Source organism: Dermacentor andersoni, chromosome 6 (assembly GCF_023375885.2).
Source record: "Dermacentor andersoni chromosome 6, qqDerAnde1_hic_scaffold, whole genome shotgun sequence".
NCBI classification, from domain to species: domain Eukaryota; kingdom Metazoa; phylum Arthropoda; class Arachnida; order Ixodida; family Ixodidae; genus Dermacentor; species Dermacentor andersoni.
Genome location: NC_092819.1, coordinates 28,840,598 through 28,857,533, shown reverse-complemented (window position 1 = coordinate 28,857,533; position 16,936 = coordinate 28,840,598). Strand labels below are relative to the sequence as shown.

The window sequence follows — 16,936 nt, the reverse complement described above, 5'->3', positions numbered from 1 at the left end:
TCCACCTCATACCGCCCAATAGCGCTGGCCAGCTGTGTGGGAAAGATAATGGAAAAGATGATCCTTGCCCGCTTGGAATGGTACCTGGAGCACTACAACATGTTACCGAATTGCATGGCTGGTTTTCGACGAGATCGCTCTTCAGTAGACAGTGTTGTTGATCTCGCTACGTACGTCCAGCTTCAAAAGTCACGCAAAAGACTATCTGCAGCTTTGTTCTTGGATGTCAAGGGGGCATACGATAACGTATCTCACGAGGCTATCCTCGATGCTCTTGAGATGGTTGGCCTAGGTGGTCGAGTTTTCCAGTGGATCTCTCATTACCTTTTTATGAGATCGTTCTTTGTCTGTACCGGTGATGGCAAAACGGCACTACACTACACGTACCGAGGTGTTCCTCAAGGCGGTGTACTAAGCCCTACCCTATTCAACCTCACACTCATTGGTCTCGTTGATCATCTGCCAGCAGCGATCAAGATATCTATGTACGCCGACGACATATGTATATGGACCTCAGGTGTGACACGTCCTCAGATACGTGCAAGACTTCAAAAAGCTGCTACTCTAACAGCTATATACCTGCGCAACCAAGGTCTTGAAATCTCTTCAGACAAATGTGCACTGCTGGCGTTCACTCGCAAACCAATGACACCCTACGCCATATCAATAAATGGCCACATAATTTCGTATGAGAATACTCACAAATTTCTTGGCATAATCATTGATAGAGATCTGTCATGGAGCCCGCACGTGACCTACTTGAAAAAGCGTCTGACAGCAATCTCCCAACTTTTCAAGTTTCTGGGAGGAAAGACTTGGGGAATGTCAGTGCATGCAATGTTGGAATTGTACAGGGCTCTTTTTCTGGGCTTCTTGAGGTACAGTTTGCCCTTACTGACCAACACCTGCCAGACAAATCTTCGTGCTCTACAGGCTATTCAAGCTCGGGCTCTCAGGGTTTGTCTTGGTTTGCCAAAATGCACATCGACAGCAGCGACTATTACGATTGCTCGGGACCAACCTATACAAACACACATTGCGGTAGAGGTGTTGAGAGTGCACATTAGGCACGTTGCCCGTGCCTGTTCCCACCATCTGTCAACACTACCGTCAGAAAGGCCGCAGGCAGCATTTTGTACTACGATTTTGAAGTATTATACCTGCCTCCCATCAGGCTTCACCCCCGCAACTAAGCCATCGATTCCTCCATGGTGTTTGGCTCGACCCGCAGTACACCTCACCGTACCAGGAATCAGGAAAAAATCTGAGCTGTCATCACCTGCTCTTAAACAACTAACTCTGCTCCTTTTGCACGAGAGGTACGCCGAACACGTACATATTTATACTGATGGATCGGCAACTCTCCAGTGTTCCTCTGGAGCCGTGGTCTTCCCAGCGAAAGCCACCACCATCAGTTTCAAGACATGTCACCCAACGACACCGATGGCCGCGGAACTTGCAGCCCTTCGCGCTGCACTTCGTCTCGTCAGCCAAGAACAACCTCGAAGATGGTCAATATTCAGTGACTCGAAGGCTGCACTGCAATCTCTGCTATCGGCCCTGCGGCGCGGACCACACGAACAACTGGTATTTGAGATTAGAGAACTCATTCATACCTTAACTGATAAAGGACACCACGTGACATTTCAGTGGCTTCCAAGTCACTGCGGAGTCATAGGGAACGAACACGCTGATAACGCTGCTCGGTCGGCTCTTCAAGGGGACGAAGAGGAGCCGATACCGTTATCAAGGACAGATGCCGCTCGAAAACTTCGATTGATCAGCCGTGACATCACGTTCTCCTTGTGGAACGCTGGAAGTTTTCACGACTACCGACTCCACAATCTTGACTCCTCTCTACGCCTTTGTATTCCACCTGGACTCTGCCGTCGCGAAGCTACCCTGCTTTGTCGACTATGGCTAGGGGTGGCTTTCACCAAGTCTTTCGCTTACCGAATTGGATGGGCCGACGACGCCTCGTGTGAGGACTGTGGTGACGAGGAGACTTTTCAACACCTTCTTTGTGACTGTCCTCGATATAATTTACAGAGACAATCACTCGCAACCGCGATAGCGCGCTTTGACCAAAGACCTCTCACAGAGGAACTTATTTTAAAATACCGCCATCATAAGCCTTCGCAGCAGAGGGCGACGAGTGTACTGTTGCGGTTCTTGAGGGCGACAGAATTGGACAGGCGGCTGTAGCCTGGACAGGTGTTGACAGTGCTTCAAGTGTCACTGTGCTGTGCGATGACAGTATCCAGTGACAGTGACCGACTGTGATTGTGTGTCTATTCTCCTTCCTTTCCTTATCTCTACTTTTTTACCACTTTACCTCCCCCTCCCCTCTCTCCCCAGCGTAGGGTAGCCAACCGGACCTTTTCTCTGGTTAACCTCCCTGCCTTTCCCCTTTCCTTTCTCTCTCTCTCTCTCTCTTGATGCAAGATCCTAATTTTTCTTTTACAAGCAGCTGCGTGACGCCTGTCCGCTTAATCGTTGTTTGTTTGATTGATTGATGAGAGTTCGCCTCCCAAAGCAGCCCTTTAGATTTGAGAGAGGCTAAAGTTAGTGGCTCGGGGAGAAGTTTCATTCCTCGGGGTTCTCCAACGCGCACTACAATCGAAGTGGAGAAAGGTTTTTTGCATACTGTCGACGTCGGAAGATAATCGAAGCCGCGACCTCGTTCCAAGCTGCACGACGTCGTAGCCAGAGCCACGGTTGCGTGTAATTGTAGAGGAGCAATGCCGAGAAAGTAGAAGGTGAACGAAGTGTCGTTGCTCGTCGATAAACGAGACTCACGCTCCACTTTTGCACACACAGAGCACGTTTTATTCGCACGCAACACTTTTTTTTCTATACAACATTTACACACCTCACACAATTCCACGTGAGTATTTTGTTTTTCTTTTTCTTTTTTTCTTCTGCCAACCGTAGAAGCCATCTTATCACTCTTGCGCTCCTCGAGGCAGGTTGAACCACTGCTTACTGCTCTTCGGCGGTGATTTCTGAAAGGAAGACAATTAGACGTGAGGGTGGAGCATTTCTCGAAGAGTCACGCACCAAATTAGGCATGACTGATCATATCAATTATGCGTCGTTGATTAGCTGCGCGATAACGAACGCGTGTAAGCATGGCATGTTGAGAATCTGGTTTCGCGTCCTGCCTTCACCGAGCTGTCTAAGTGTTATATATTTCTTGCATGGTAGTATTACCGAAAGGCAAGGCGGAAAGTACGCTTTACCCTCATCAGTATCGCCGCCGAAATCGCTAAGCGGAGCTTAAATAGATTCTCACTAAGATAATATGACGTTCATTTATTTATTCATATCATATCTAATATATTTATCAAGTACAGTAGCCAGCCCCTTTATGCTCCCATGTTTTAGCGCTGTATATTGGGCAGCCCGCTCGTTCTTAATGAACGAAAAACCACTCCACATACGCTACACGTCAAACTTTAAGCACACACGAAATATACTCGACTTGTTCAATCGCGCGCCTGTATAGAGAACGTTATATCCCTCGCAAGCTTCACTGTTTCGATTCAGGTTGATTAACTCAGCGCCAGTTAGCTCCGCGCAATTACAAGGATGATATTACGTAATCCAGAACATAACGAATAAAGGCATTCGCACAAGCTGTGCTGTAGAGAGCACGCGAATACTCACAGTAGTGCTTGTAGCCGGCGTAGAACGGAGCCGCTGCGTAGGCCGGTCCGACGAGCTTAGCGGCCGGCGCTGCGTAGGCGACGGCTCCGTAGGCGGGAGCCAAACCGTAGCCGTAGTGACCATAGCCGTGGCCGTAGCCATGGCCGTAGCCAAGGGCGAGCGCAGGGTAAGCTGGGGCAACAGCCTTCACCACTGGGGCGGCGTACGCGTAGGGCGCGGCCACCTGAAGGCATTAAAGAGCAAATAGACGAAGGCTCAGTCCAAAAGTGTCCAGCTGCAGAAAAAAAGACTTATAGATGGCGAATATAACCGCTGATTTAGAGTCATGCTTTGAAGAATTCTAGAAAACGTAATTAACGATGGTGTTTGTTGGTTCACGTTTTTCATAAAATGAGCCGTAGTATTGATTAGTCTCACTTCCGCGGCGTCAAATCGCTACAATAATTGCCAAACAATTATCGTCCGCATACTGCACGTCAGATGCTTGGACCTTCTCCAGAGGACAGAACTGTAAACCACTGCCTTTTAGCTCTGGCATACACGCCCTGCCTAATCGTAGTAAAGGGTACAGCTAGAAAAATACAAGGACGACAGAAGAGCGCACGCCCCAAACGCTTGCTCGCAACTGAAGTTTATCGCACAAACGCCCATTGAACATACACACCAGTATCTAAACCGAACAGAAAGAAAAGGATATCTAAAGAGCAGTCGCACAATACATCACACGTGCCAAGATAAAAATAATATAATAATTAAACCACGCAGCTCAGGGCACATAAGTAAAAATTACCTGAAAAACTGATCTCCTCGTGGAAAGCTTTCGATGTTTGGCTAACGGATTTTGCCAATGTACTAGACTTCGAATTCCTGCCTACGTCTGGACAGCTATGCTTAGCTTTACCAAATCTTGATTGGCAGTTGCACTTACAGCGATGTAGTGTTCTTTATACTGCATTTTATTCGTTTCCGTAGATAGTACCGTGCATGTTTATCGAACGTTCTGCGCAATGTACATCAGTTGCCAGTCAGCGCTTGAGGTGCCGGCCCTTTTGTCATCTTCAAATTTTCGCGCTTTCCCCTTTACCAACTCACCCAACTTTAGATCTTGCTTAGCCCTGTCTAAGCTAATGCAATGCATATTTCAACCGTCTAGACGCCCGATGGAGTAGCCGGCCCACAGCGTGTCGAGAGAGGCCTGTGGGTGTTCACGACATGCCGAGTTGTTCTTTCGACCTGTTTGAGGGAGCCGTATCTGTGAAAGCTGCTTTGCCCCCCCCCCCCCCCTCGTAAATCTTCCTTATGCTACGTTCTGCTTTCCATCGTCTGCCCTGTTTTTCAGAACTGGCTGACAAAAAAAAATATTTAACTGAAGTTTAATAACATGGCCGCCTCGCTCGAATAACGGCTACGAGACGCCGCCCCCTGTGTTTTACAGAACACAGGCGTGCTCACAGGCTTAAGTGCAACCATAGCGATCGGTGGGGAGGGGGCTCACCTTCAGAGGCGCAGCAGCCAGCACAGGCGCCACCGAGTGGACCGTCTTCGTCGCGTACGAGGTGGCCACGGGGGCAGCCACGGCGTAGCCATGCACCACGGGCGCGTACGCCACCGCGGGCGCGGCCACAACACCGGCGTGCACGGCCGTGCACGTGGCGACGAGCAGGACGAGGGCGCTGACCACCTGCGAACAACGCGCAACGTTTTGAGCGTTCTTCTCTCGCGCACGTGTGTCACGACATCACGGAGAAACCAACGCTGGCCCGGAGGCGGCACTCCGGCAGTTTGAGCGCGTATTGCTGAAATATGCCGACGCCGTCCGGCAGGAAAGCCACAGTAATGGCAGGACACAGTGGACGATAAGAGGCGCGTGCCTGTCGGCTCTTGCAAACGACCGACGTGGCCATGGCCTCCGAGATCACCCTCGAATTCGATCACCCGAATAAAATTTAAGTAAATTTTACTGGAGCAAGCGATATATCACCCTGCGCGCGGGGATGATCTCGGAGGCCATGGTCGCGGCCATTTCAGTTCTGTCCATGGTCACGTGCGTCAGGCCAGTGTCAGAGTAGCTGGGCACATGTGCCTCAAGACGAACGGCTTACTTGCGCAGCCACCTATACTATACCGCTACAGATTGCGCTGCTTAACGGCCCTGTTCTACACAGAATTACGCGACGAAACGACAAACGCAACCTAAATATCTTCACGGCCACAAATACATGACTTCGACGCGCGTAATTCCTTTAATAAAGCGAATATTTTTCCCCAAGCGTTCTACTATTCGCTTACATTGACAATAATCGTCGACGCCTACCGCACATTTTTGTAATAGGCTGCTTAGCGCAATTTTAACATCACACAGGCTACCGCTCTCCTGTAGTGTTTTCGTGTAGTCGCAATAGTATACATTCTTCAGATTGTACACCTGTCACAAAAGTGAACATTTCTTAAATATTGTTGCGCGGAAACGGCCCTCTTTGCCCCCTAAACAATGGCAGTTTGCGCTAAATAATGTTACATACGAAGCCCAATGTAATGCGGGTTAATTTAAGTAAATTTTACTGGAGCAAGCGACATATTCAACTTCGGCGCGAGGAAACGTCCCCGTAGTTCGGGAAACTGTCACCTCCAACTCGGGGAAATCTCGGAACACGAAAGCACTGCACGCCCATTATAATTCCGCCGCAACGAGGTTTTGGGAACACTTTCCGTTCGTGTGACGCGAGAGCCTTCGGAGCGTGAATCGGTGACACACCTCCACGTGATAAACATTTTCGCGTCGCTCGCATTCCTCGGCATGCTTTGCTGGTTCTGCAATTTTTGTGGGGTCGTAACGCGCTTCTTTGTAATATCGTTCTTATACGCCTCGGGTAAACTTACACCTTTGATTCAGATAGAGGAATACTGTTTGGTCGTTCTGATGAGCTTTTCACGACCTTCGTTCTGAGGAGTTCATGGTCAGGGGCGGAGTGCAAGCAATCAGTTCGCCTAAGATTGGGCGTGCTTTGCCGAGGCAACATTGATATCGCACATGTGAAACGCTCATTCACTCCTTGTTGAAAGCGTCTTAGTGTAAGTTGCGTAATAGAATAAGTACATCGTAAAAGGCTCAGTCATTTTTCAGCGCTTTAGAGCGTTCATTAAGCGCACCTCCTCTATCATCTGTGGTAGTAGCCATTGCAAACAAGTTTCTTTGGATTGCTTATTGCACATGATCTAGCGCTACCTAGCGGAATGACAGACACCTTTTCTCGCTTTCTTACTGCACAGATTTTGCGCTCGAAGATTCTTACACGAAATTCGTATGTCTATGTGACCATTAATTACTATGGTGAGACGTTGAAATTATATTACAATTGGCCAGCGCTTGTGGACTCATGCTGAAACTTGCTACTCCCGCTTTATGTCCCATTAATCGCCATTGTGTTCAATTGTTTACGGCATAGGCAATTGGCATAGACACTAGGAATAGCAGGGGAGAGTTATTAGTAGAGTTTGCGGAACAGAGTATTATGCGGATAATGAATACCTTCTTCCGCAAGCGGCATAGCCGAAAGTGGACGTGGAGGAGCCCGAACGGTGAGACTAGAAATAAAATAGACCTCATACTCTGCGCTAACCCTGGCATCATACAAGATGTGGATGTGCACAGCAAGGTGCGCTGCAGTGACCATAGGATGGTAAGAACTCGAATTAGCCTAGACCTGAGGAGGGAACGGAAGAAACTGGTACATAAGAAGCCGATCAATGAGTTAGCGGTAAGAGGGGAAATAGAGGAATTCCAGATCAAGCTACAGAACAGGTATTCGGCTTTAACTCAGGAAGAGGACCATAGTGTTGAAGCAATGAACGACGATCTTGTGGGCATCATTAAGGAGTGTGCAATAGAAGTCGGTGGTAACTCCGTTAGACAGGATACCAGTAAGCTATCGCAGGAGACGAAAGATCTGATCAAGAAACGCCAATGTATGAAAGACTCTAACCCTACAGCTAGAATAGAACTGGCAGAACTTTCTAAGTTAATCGACAAACGTAAGACAGCTGACATAAGGGGCGCTTATACCTTTAAACTTCTCGTGAGTGTATTAAACGGGCATGCGGAGAAAACGTGACCACGTGAACGATGCTAAGTAAATGAGGCTAAAGAGGGAAAATAAAAGAGCCGGAACGAAATGGCTAACGCTCGCCTACAAAATACCGGATATAACGAAGTGACTTGTACAGCGAAATACTCGCAGCCGATTTAGTGAAGCTACCTACCATCTGGAACTGAGTAGCAGACTTGATTAACGTTTTTAATTGGCCCCTAGGAGCATAGAAAAATATCATGGTCGGTAAGGTTGATGCCCTGTGAATAATTCGGCGCAGTCTTAAATGATTCAGCACTGCCCGCTGAATTCCTTTCCCGGCCGAACTGATCGCAATGCCCTGTATAATATTCAATTTTTTTTCATAAGCTGCCGCATTATGCACTCGTTTAGTATATGCCATTAGTGCGCTTCCGAGTTGAACCCCGATGGCCTTCCTGCGCATTCCACTTACGGTGTTCATGTTGACTCGGTGGGGATGATAGCCTGCCGCGTGGGTAGGAAGTGAGATGGTCGGGAAGTTGCAGATGGTAGTCACGAGTGGTGGAGGGGTAAGACACCGGGTGGCGATGGTCTGAGCCCCGCTGTTCGGCCGCTTTATATACAAAACGCGCGTGCCTGCACGTCGCAGTGACCCCCGCCGCAGGTCCACGTGACCTCCCCTCGCGCTCTCTGTGCGGCACTCCCTCTCCCCTTGGTCTTGGCCTGTCCGCCGCGATGGCCATTTCTGACGTGGAACGGGGAGGAGTCGCCTCGCGCTAATTCAAAACCAAGAAGAGAGAGTACGCGGACTAGTCACATCGCAAGAGCGGTGGTCGCTGCAACGGCTGCAACTAACGGGGGCGCCCCTGGTGCCTCTTTTCTCCCCCTCTCTCAACCCCCGAACTCTTTGACTGCGCGCGGGCATGAAAGCGAGGAGGGAAGGGGGAGGCACCGCACGTTCCTGATGACCCAGGTCGTCGTCTCTGGCGTGCGAAGAAGGCGGCGGCGTGCTGGAAGGAAGCCGGAGAGTTCCTTCCTGGCCCCTCCGCGCGCGAGTCATGACCTACTCTGGGGCTTTCCCTTTCACCGCGCCGTTGAGGAATGACATCTCCGGCTCGTTGGGCCGTGGTTTGTTTGCTTGCTTGTTTGCCTGCTCGCAAGCTTCGCGGCCCGCGCGGTCGTCAGAGACGTGTGGATGGATTGCGGAGAAATGCACGGCACAGCGCAACGCCGGCAATGACGGCGATAGAAACAAACCAGCAACAAAAATTATTTCAATCTCACCCTCTCGCGCAAGGGTCGGCCGCGTCGAAGGTGGAACTTTCGAAATCGCGGCGACCCCTTCCGGTGCCTATTAAGCGGTGGATCAGGAGGGTCATGATAAAGTGCACGGGCGGGGTCAAATCGTTTGTCGGTGCTCCCGTGCTGATAAATGCGAGAGCACGCGGTGTGTCACTGCGGCGTTGATTAAATGTTCTGCTGTTGTGTCCGTCGCCGTCAACGCTTGTCTATACGAACGAGAGGCGCGGGGGCAGTCGGTGGGATGTGCGGGCAAGTCGCTGTTTCAAGGCAAGGACCATCACTGCCACACGCTAAATGAACCTGTTCCTGATCCGGTTGCGGAGCTGGTCATATATTGGATTTATATATATCGAAAATTTCGTTTAATTTTCACGCCAACCGACAGTTTCTTCAAAACGGGTCCTATTTGAGTGATCTTCGACCTCCGTAATCGTTAGTGCCGCATTTTGTCATCCGCTGGTTCCGTCTTTTCTTCCTGCTGCTGAAGTACTGTCCCTGGAAACTTAACGCCATATACACTCAAAGTCACCTACCTTACCGATGCCACACAGCTAATTCTTTTGCGGGCTCAAGCAAACAAATAAAGAACGACAGCATAAGTTTCCATGACATTTCTGAAAGTGTTCGTGTGCTTGTATAGTACGTTAATTAATTTAGAGTAATAATGTGAAAACATTTTACGAGAACTGAGCCAGTTCGATGTGTGTGTAGCCGGTATGGTGCCGGCTAGAAAGAGTAACCACGTCATTCTCTACGAATGGCAAAATCTGTTCACATAAATCGCGACGATAATCGTGTGAAATTCGCGCGACCAGCGTAATGGTATTCGAGCGGTCACCACAGTTTGAGGCACTTCAGATGCTCCTCAGTCACACCATCGCAAATTCTTCAAAATATAGCACGCGATTTCTTCAGAAAATAGCCCACAGTTTTTCTTCGTTTCTTCTTTTTTAAGTAGTTAGGCAATGCGCAGTTTAATACTTCAAATCACGAGTTCCGCGGACCGGATACACACCGATCCAACCATGCCCACACAAATCTTTGATGGCAGTGCCACGTCGGATTGTGCAAGCGCCGCAGATACCGGAATGAATCGCACCGATAAAAGTTCGACATTCAAAGGAGCGGTGCGTTTCCACGGCAAGGAAGTCGTGAACCTAATGACAAGTCGGTCTCTTCATTGCATGCTTGCAATAGAACGTCATACGTGAACAATGCGGTGGACAGTAATTTGTGGGTTATCGGCGTAACGCGAGCATGCAGCGTAAACTACAAATAATGTACGCGTATCTCCTTCTAACCTGGTGATACCAATCGACCCGAAAACGGCGCAAGGTTAAGTAACCCTGCAAAAGTACTCTCTCTACGATGAAGCCCTTGTTTCCTAAAGACACTTTTTTTTTTTAAGGTTCCCCTCGCATCGTTATTTCGTCGTTGTTTTTATAGCCGTCTCTGCCATCAAGCTACACCATGAGTACAAGGCCTGGGGCCACGGTTGTATGTTCTCTGTTTACTTTTATTTTCCCCCGTTAACAGCATCGACCAACAGCACAAGAATGAAAGGAACCGCGCAGAACAGGTGATTTCAAGAAAGACACCAGCCTGATGTCGCGATTATCCTGGTCTATTATGTATTATTTCTTTTCACGACGCCATACACGTATACAACTAACCTGCTCAAGCGTACCCTTAGGCCGCAACGAGGTGCTTTTTCTTTTTTTTTCTTTTTTTTGCGCATTGTTGCTTGATCTTCGTTTCTCTGTGCACTCGTAGCATATTGTCAGTTTAATGGTATCAGTATGTATATTACGTCGCTGATATTAACCTTCACGTTGCTGTTCTTTGGTCAGGGAAAATAGCTCAGCCGAGACACTCGAGAAAGAGAGAGAGAGAGAGGGGCTGCCGGCGAAATTGAAGCTCTCTTGTATTTTTTTCCCCCAATGCAACGAAGAGCCTCCAGTGCGCATTGCTTTCTTGCACGATCGCCTCTGGGTTCGAGAAACGGGAACGTGTCAAGGGCTGTCGTCACCCGAGCGGTGACGGCACGGGGGCTGGTGCGTCCGCTCCCGCGCAAGCACGACAGTCTGGCCATGACAGCTTTCGGACAGCTCGGACGGTGACGATTAACCGGGCGCGCTCGCGGCGTCGAGAGCCAGCGCGATAATTGTGCGCGCTTTGCGAGGCCACGCGACTCCCACCTCGGATGGCTTCGGCCCCGCCCCGGTGTTACGCTGGTCAATATTTGCCCCCCTCAAAGATCTCGCGTGCCGGCTCAAATTACTTGACACACGTGGATGGACTGCCATGGGCGAGTCACGACAGCGTGAGTGCCCGAGGAGACGGGCCGGTGGCTAAAGAAACGATTTTCTGATGCAGCGATACAGAAGAAGGCCTTTCGTGGCCGCAGGGCCATCACTCCACGACGGAGTGAGAATACAGCAGTGTAATAGAGGTGTTATGACTACTACGCTTATGATTGTGTTCGCGATATTGTAGCGTTCACACCGGTGCTGGCGGCGCGACGATGTCGAGTGGTTTTGGTGCACAGAGCGGATCCCCAAAAGAAGCGAAGAGTGTACTGAGCCATAGTCTTGTCGGCATTCAGGCCCAGTGGTTGGTTTGAGCTTGCTAGTTTGAGTTATTGTCCTTGTTGATTCGTTTTTGTATTTGTGCGCTGCATTATAAGTTAGGACGGGGCCTAACTGAGGCATATGCAGAATGACACCGTCTTTCCTAGTCAATAAGCGACGGATGACCATAGAGCACGGAAGAAGTAATGAGAATTCGCAGTGGCAGCGATCGGGCACTTTCTTCGCGGGTGCCCTCGTTTCAGCCTGCTAAGAGTAACCGTTCTCAGGCACGCTGGATCAATTGGACAAGCGCCCACTCACGTAAATTAATATTATTAGAAACTGGCCTAGACGAGCATCAGCGCGAGCCGTTATAAAGGCGCGGCTGCGTTATTTAAGAGATACCGGGCTGTGCGACAAGTTGTGACTGTGCACTGTGTGACGTAGAATGTATTAGTGGGACGTTGACACTGTGTACGATTATGTAACGCTCTGGCAGACTGTGTGACAGCGCCTACAGAGAAAAAGTTATGTATTGTTTATTTCTTTTCATCTGTTTCTCTCATATTTCGTACCCTTTTTCCCTTTTCCTGGTACAGGGTAGCCAACCAGAGATATCCTATGGTTAATCTCCACGCTCTCTCTCTCTCTCCCGTTCTCTCTCTCTATCTCTATCTCTCTCTTGAATTGGCTGAACAGGAGCACCTTTCCTGCAGAATTTTTGAATCTGAGGCTTCTTGTTCGCTCGCTGGGAACTGCCTTTGGGAAAATACCTGGAAACTAACGGAATTCCTACCATAAGCCGTCAGGTACTCAGGCGTGCGCGACTCGGCAACTCTGAGAGAAACTGCATCATCACAGTTTCGTCTGTGGCGCACCATCGAGGGACTCATACTACGGAGCCCTTATTCTGCAGTTGTCCATTGAATGTGTGGACACCCTGGGCCATTAGCTGCGCGGAATGATTGCGTTTTAGCTCGACAACTGCTTGTAATGATCCAAACATAAACTTAATAACGCGATAAAATGCACATAAGGAACCACAAGGACACAACTCGGTCCTTGTGGTTCTTTCTGTCTCCATATATCGCAGTGTTAAGTTTACTTTTGCCGAGGCGTACAGCAAACCCACCCAACTGAGCACGTTGCAGTGGTCAGTTAAAGACAACGTTGTAAGGCCAGTCCTTATCTACATGTTCAGCCAATGCGACTGGCTTAGTATTTGGAATCACCAGTCCTTAGCTTTATGATCATGGTTTCTTCGCTTTTGTTGATCAGCAGAAGTCGGTAAGTTTCTGCAGCGCCTCCAATGGCCAGTAGCTTCTTAGCGTTGGCAGGTATTTTTCAGTCGTTTCGTGAACCCTAACAATCGCTGTGCCACGGGCGGTGTCACGAAAGAACTGAAGACCGCTTTGTTATCGTCGATGGTGTGCTAAATGTCTTATAACGCTTGCTCGATACATCTGACATTGCTCGCGACTCCGACTGTAACATCGGTTTCAACTTTGTCTTTGACATCTCATCAGGCTTCGCGAACCGGCCACGACAAGATATCTACTTCACTCCGACATTGTTTTTAGAGATAAGCGAGAGCGCGTTCACTCAATAACGATTTGCGACTCAATACTCGCGCACACGAAGCTACGCGGTACTGAACACAGCCTGCGCTTTCTGTCATTCGTCAACCCACGTTGGCATACGGCCTTGCTGTGATCGTCCCAAAATTGCTATACTTGAGAAGAGCCTTATCTTTGCTCGACGTAGTCTCGTGCTCACTCTTCCGCAAACAGACCTTCTCATGCGTTACCAGTCGAGTCGGGCGCGACAGCGATACGCACCGCCTATTCAGGCGTATCAAGGGATCCGAAATATCCTCGACACGCATAGTTCAGCAACCCTGCTCTTGTAGCTCTTCTCATTCATCCCCCGTCCGTGGCGATCGAAGGGTTCATTGCCACTAACTTCCAAAGGTTATAGGGAGCCCTGAAACTTTAGTTGCTTTGCAAGAAAAGAATATCTTGCCGTGTACAAAATTTTAAGACCAAGGTCACCTGACGTAATTCTGTCTCGTGTTCGTGCCATTGTTTTTTCTTTTTTTGTAAACTGACCTACTCTGGAGTAGTGGGAGAAACTGCTGACCATGCAGCTCGTGCCCTGAGAACCAGCTGCGACTGGTGGAGAGAGCGCGACGGGCGGTGAGTCACCACGGCGCCATGGAGTGCGGACACCGCCCACCCGGAAACGACCATCAACGTTTGCTTTTTAAAGAAAGTTTATTTCTCTCTCTCTTGTAAACTGATAATTTACGGGCGTAACAGCATACAGCATTAAGAAAGAGCTGTCTTTATAAAAGCAGAAAGGCATCCCGGAGCAAAGATATTCGCCTGTATATGCTATTTGCAAGTGAAGAGGTAGGGGAGAGAATGGCCTTAGAAGAAGGAGGACCGAAGAAAGTGAATATTGTGTTAAGACTGGTTCATATGTCTATCATAGCAATAAAAGGAACCATCTTCCAGTACTGCTCTCGGAAAAACGTTTCACACGAACCCAGGCTCTGACTACACCGCTACGAGTTGCTTATACTACACTCTTGGCTTGTTATTCTTTCTGCTTCCGGGACTATTTCTTGTACTTAAGAATGTTCAGTGGCGAACACACTGTTTCGTGCGTTCTCGGAGAAATTGCGTGGCTTTTTCTCAGAGCAGCCAGAGCGATATAGTAGCAAGCACAACATAAAAAACGTTGCACGACGATCTCAACAATAGCTTTGTTGTAAAGAAACGTGTTTTATCGGTACCCGTTGATTTGTCATAGCATTCCAATAAACTATTTGGTGCGTCAACCGTGGTCACATTCCGAGATTAGTGGCGAAAGTCCATTCGCGTTCTACGGCTTTATCTCTCAAAGAAGATGGAGCAGCTACCGTACAAACCCCTCGGAGGTTGCACAAAATCACTGCCTGCAAATGGATGTTAGCATACTCCAAATAAGCTAAAAAGCGCTAGCAAATCAAGGGATATACTTTGCCCCCCACACCACCGACTTAGAAGGAAGGCAAAGAAAATCCCACCAGTCATGCCAAGGACCTTGGCCTCCGAAAATCGCTACGGCGAGGTTGAAATGACGCTGAAATAGGGCGAGACGAAAACCCTTCGCGATCGTACGTTCTGTTTTTAAAAAATGGCTATCAAATCAATCGCGCGCACCGCACTTGGAAGGTACAAAGTGCATAAAGCAACTTTACAACCGCCTTTCATTGAGAGATGAAAGCTTTAGGCAACGCATGGAAACTGAATTTATCTTCGTCCTAACTAATCGGACTGTAATAAAGATGCAATGTTTTTTTTGCAGAACCTTCAAGCCATAATATGTAAGTATAGCACAATAAAGATTTAGTTGTTAAATCAAGATGTGTCTAGGCCTTCAGAACAAGTGCCAGCTCATATACATTAGGCTCCGAGCAGCGGCCGTTAATCTTAAAAGAGGTTGAAAGTGCCGGGACCTGCTTCAACAAATCAGTCAAAGTTCCTCGTATTGTACCGCTGGAATCTCGCAGGCCTGTTTTGAAGACGCTTTTAACTGTGGGGAGCTTCAAGGACTTGGTCAAAGGCCGCGGCACACCACCTTTCACTTGATCATTGCCAATCATTACACACCACATTCCTACCATTGCTCCAACGTGCCCTCGTCAAGGCTTATCTGTTGTGTCAAGGAATAACTGAGACGTAACTTTGAATTTAATTCTGGGGTTTTACGTGCCAGAACCACGACTGACATAGCTTTCGAATAGCTGTGCTCTGTATCAGACAAGCTTCGCCATATGGAAAGGCGTCGATCGCAGCACCACCAAAAGTGGGCTGAGGAAGACATATGTGCGAGCACCGAACGCACGCTAGAGACGGGAGAAGTAGCGGAGGAGGATTTGGCCGGAAAGAGGGAACTCTCGTCGCCCGTCCGTTCCGCTTCAGCTGGTGAGCAACACTCGCAATGTGCAAACGGTTCGTCGTTTGCATGGGCGCACCCCATCACTCTGCTACCACGCAGGTTGGCCTCGCACACTTTACTTTTTTTTTCTTTCTCTCTCTCTCCCTCTCTCTGTCGGAGAAATAGTGTCGGCCTCGGCCCTGTGCGCGCCGAAGCTGCGGCCACATGCGCGCGTGGGCGCACCTATAAAGAAGGCGGCGGTCACTGCTGCGGCGTCACCGCTAGAGGGATGGGGTCAGGCTCGCCGTCGCCACGGGGCGTGTCCCCGAGCGGTCCGCACCGCGTGGCATTGAAGTGTCCACCCTGCATTGGACAGCCGGGTACGCCGCTGTTTCCCGCTGGCATTCGTAGACGCCAACGTCAATTGAGTTGTACGAAGTCTGGCAATGAATGAAGAGAGCTTTGTTCGCAGATAATTGATGGATTATGTGTTCTATCTATTTGGGCTGGTAGAGAGTTGAAATGACCTTTCAGGTCCTTCCAGCCAGCAAAGCTTCGCAGACGTATTCCCCATAAGGCATAAGGACAACACAATAACGTCCAGTGCTTACATGTAGAGTCAGGTTATACGTGCAACAGGTGCAGTTCCACTAAGAGTGCTCACAGGAAATAGATATTAGTGGACGCAAGCATTTCAGCTTGCCCCAAAAGCAGCATTACTGACATGGGGTGAGCCGAGAACCCAAACTCTGCTCGTATTCTGGTCTAAGCAGGGTTGATAGCTCCCGCTTACTTAATTTTGGGTCAGCTACTTCGAAATCTTTCTTGAAAATCGTTTCTTGAATAGACATATGGCACTGTACTAATGCTGTCCCTGGTTTGCGCGAGCTACATGAAATGCATCGCAACTTGCAAAGGCACAGATTAGCTTGCGCACGAGTACGGTAACGGTATGGTATGCAGCTCCGTTATGCTAAATCACACTAGCATTGATCAACCAACTTGGTGCTACGGGCACAACGCAGCACCAGAGTAAAACGGCAGGTACAGACACATTGATCAGGACGACAAGTCGGCTGACAATCCAACACTAAATAATTTTGTTGCAGTACCAGGATACGTAGGACTTCAATAAAGTTTTACCCTACCATACCATACCAGGATACGTACGTCAGTGAGAAAGCTCGGTGGAAGGGACCAAAGTGATAACCAATGACGCAATCAATCAAAACTCGCACTTCGTGCAATCAATAAAAACAGACAAAGGCTTACTGCACCCGGCAATAAAGGCGTTGTTGTACGCCGGGCGTGTTGTATTATGGACGTACGCACCACCTTCTTTCCATTAGCGCAACTCTTCTGACGACAAGCCTGAATTTGTCAGCTCAAACATGAAACGTG

The 16,936-nt window shown here is 48.9% G+C and overlaps 1 protein-coding gene across 1 annotated transcript; it reads right to left on the bottom strand.

The window, feature by feature from the left end:
* Positions 1–2,806: 2,806 nt before the first annotated feature.
* On the bottom strand, positions 2,807–8,343 carry LOC126521188 (uncharacterized). Its single transcript, XM_050169801.3, has 4 exons — positions 8,212–8,343; positions 5,165–5,350; positions 3,670–3,892; positions 2,807–3,005 (listed from the first exon to the last, which is right to left on the bottom strand). Coding segments are annotated over exons 1-4 (420 nt in total). The 5' UTR covers positions 8,221–8,343; the 3' UTR covers positions 2,807–3,003.
* Positions 8,344–16,936: the final 8,593 nt, after the last annotated feature.

Coding starts and splice junctions, on each gene's coding strand:
- LOC126521188 (XM_050169801.3), bottom strand. Junction 3,893..5,164: donor TGGCTGCTGCGCCTCTGAAG/GTGAGCCCCCTC, acceptor TAATGCCTTCAG/GTGGCCGCGCCCTACGCGTA.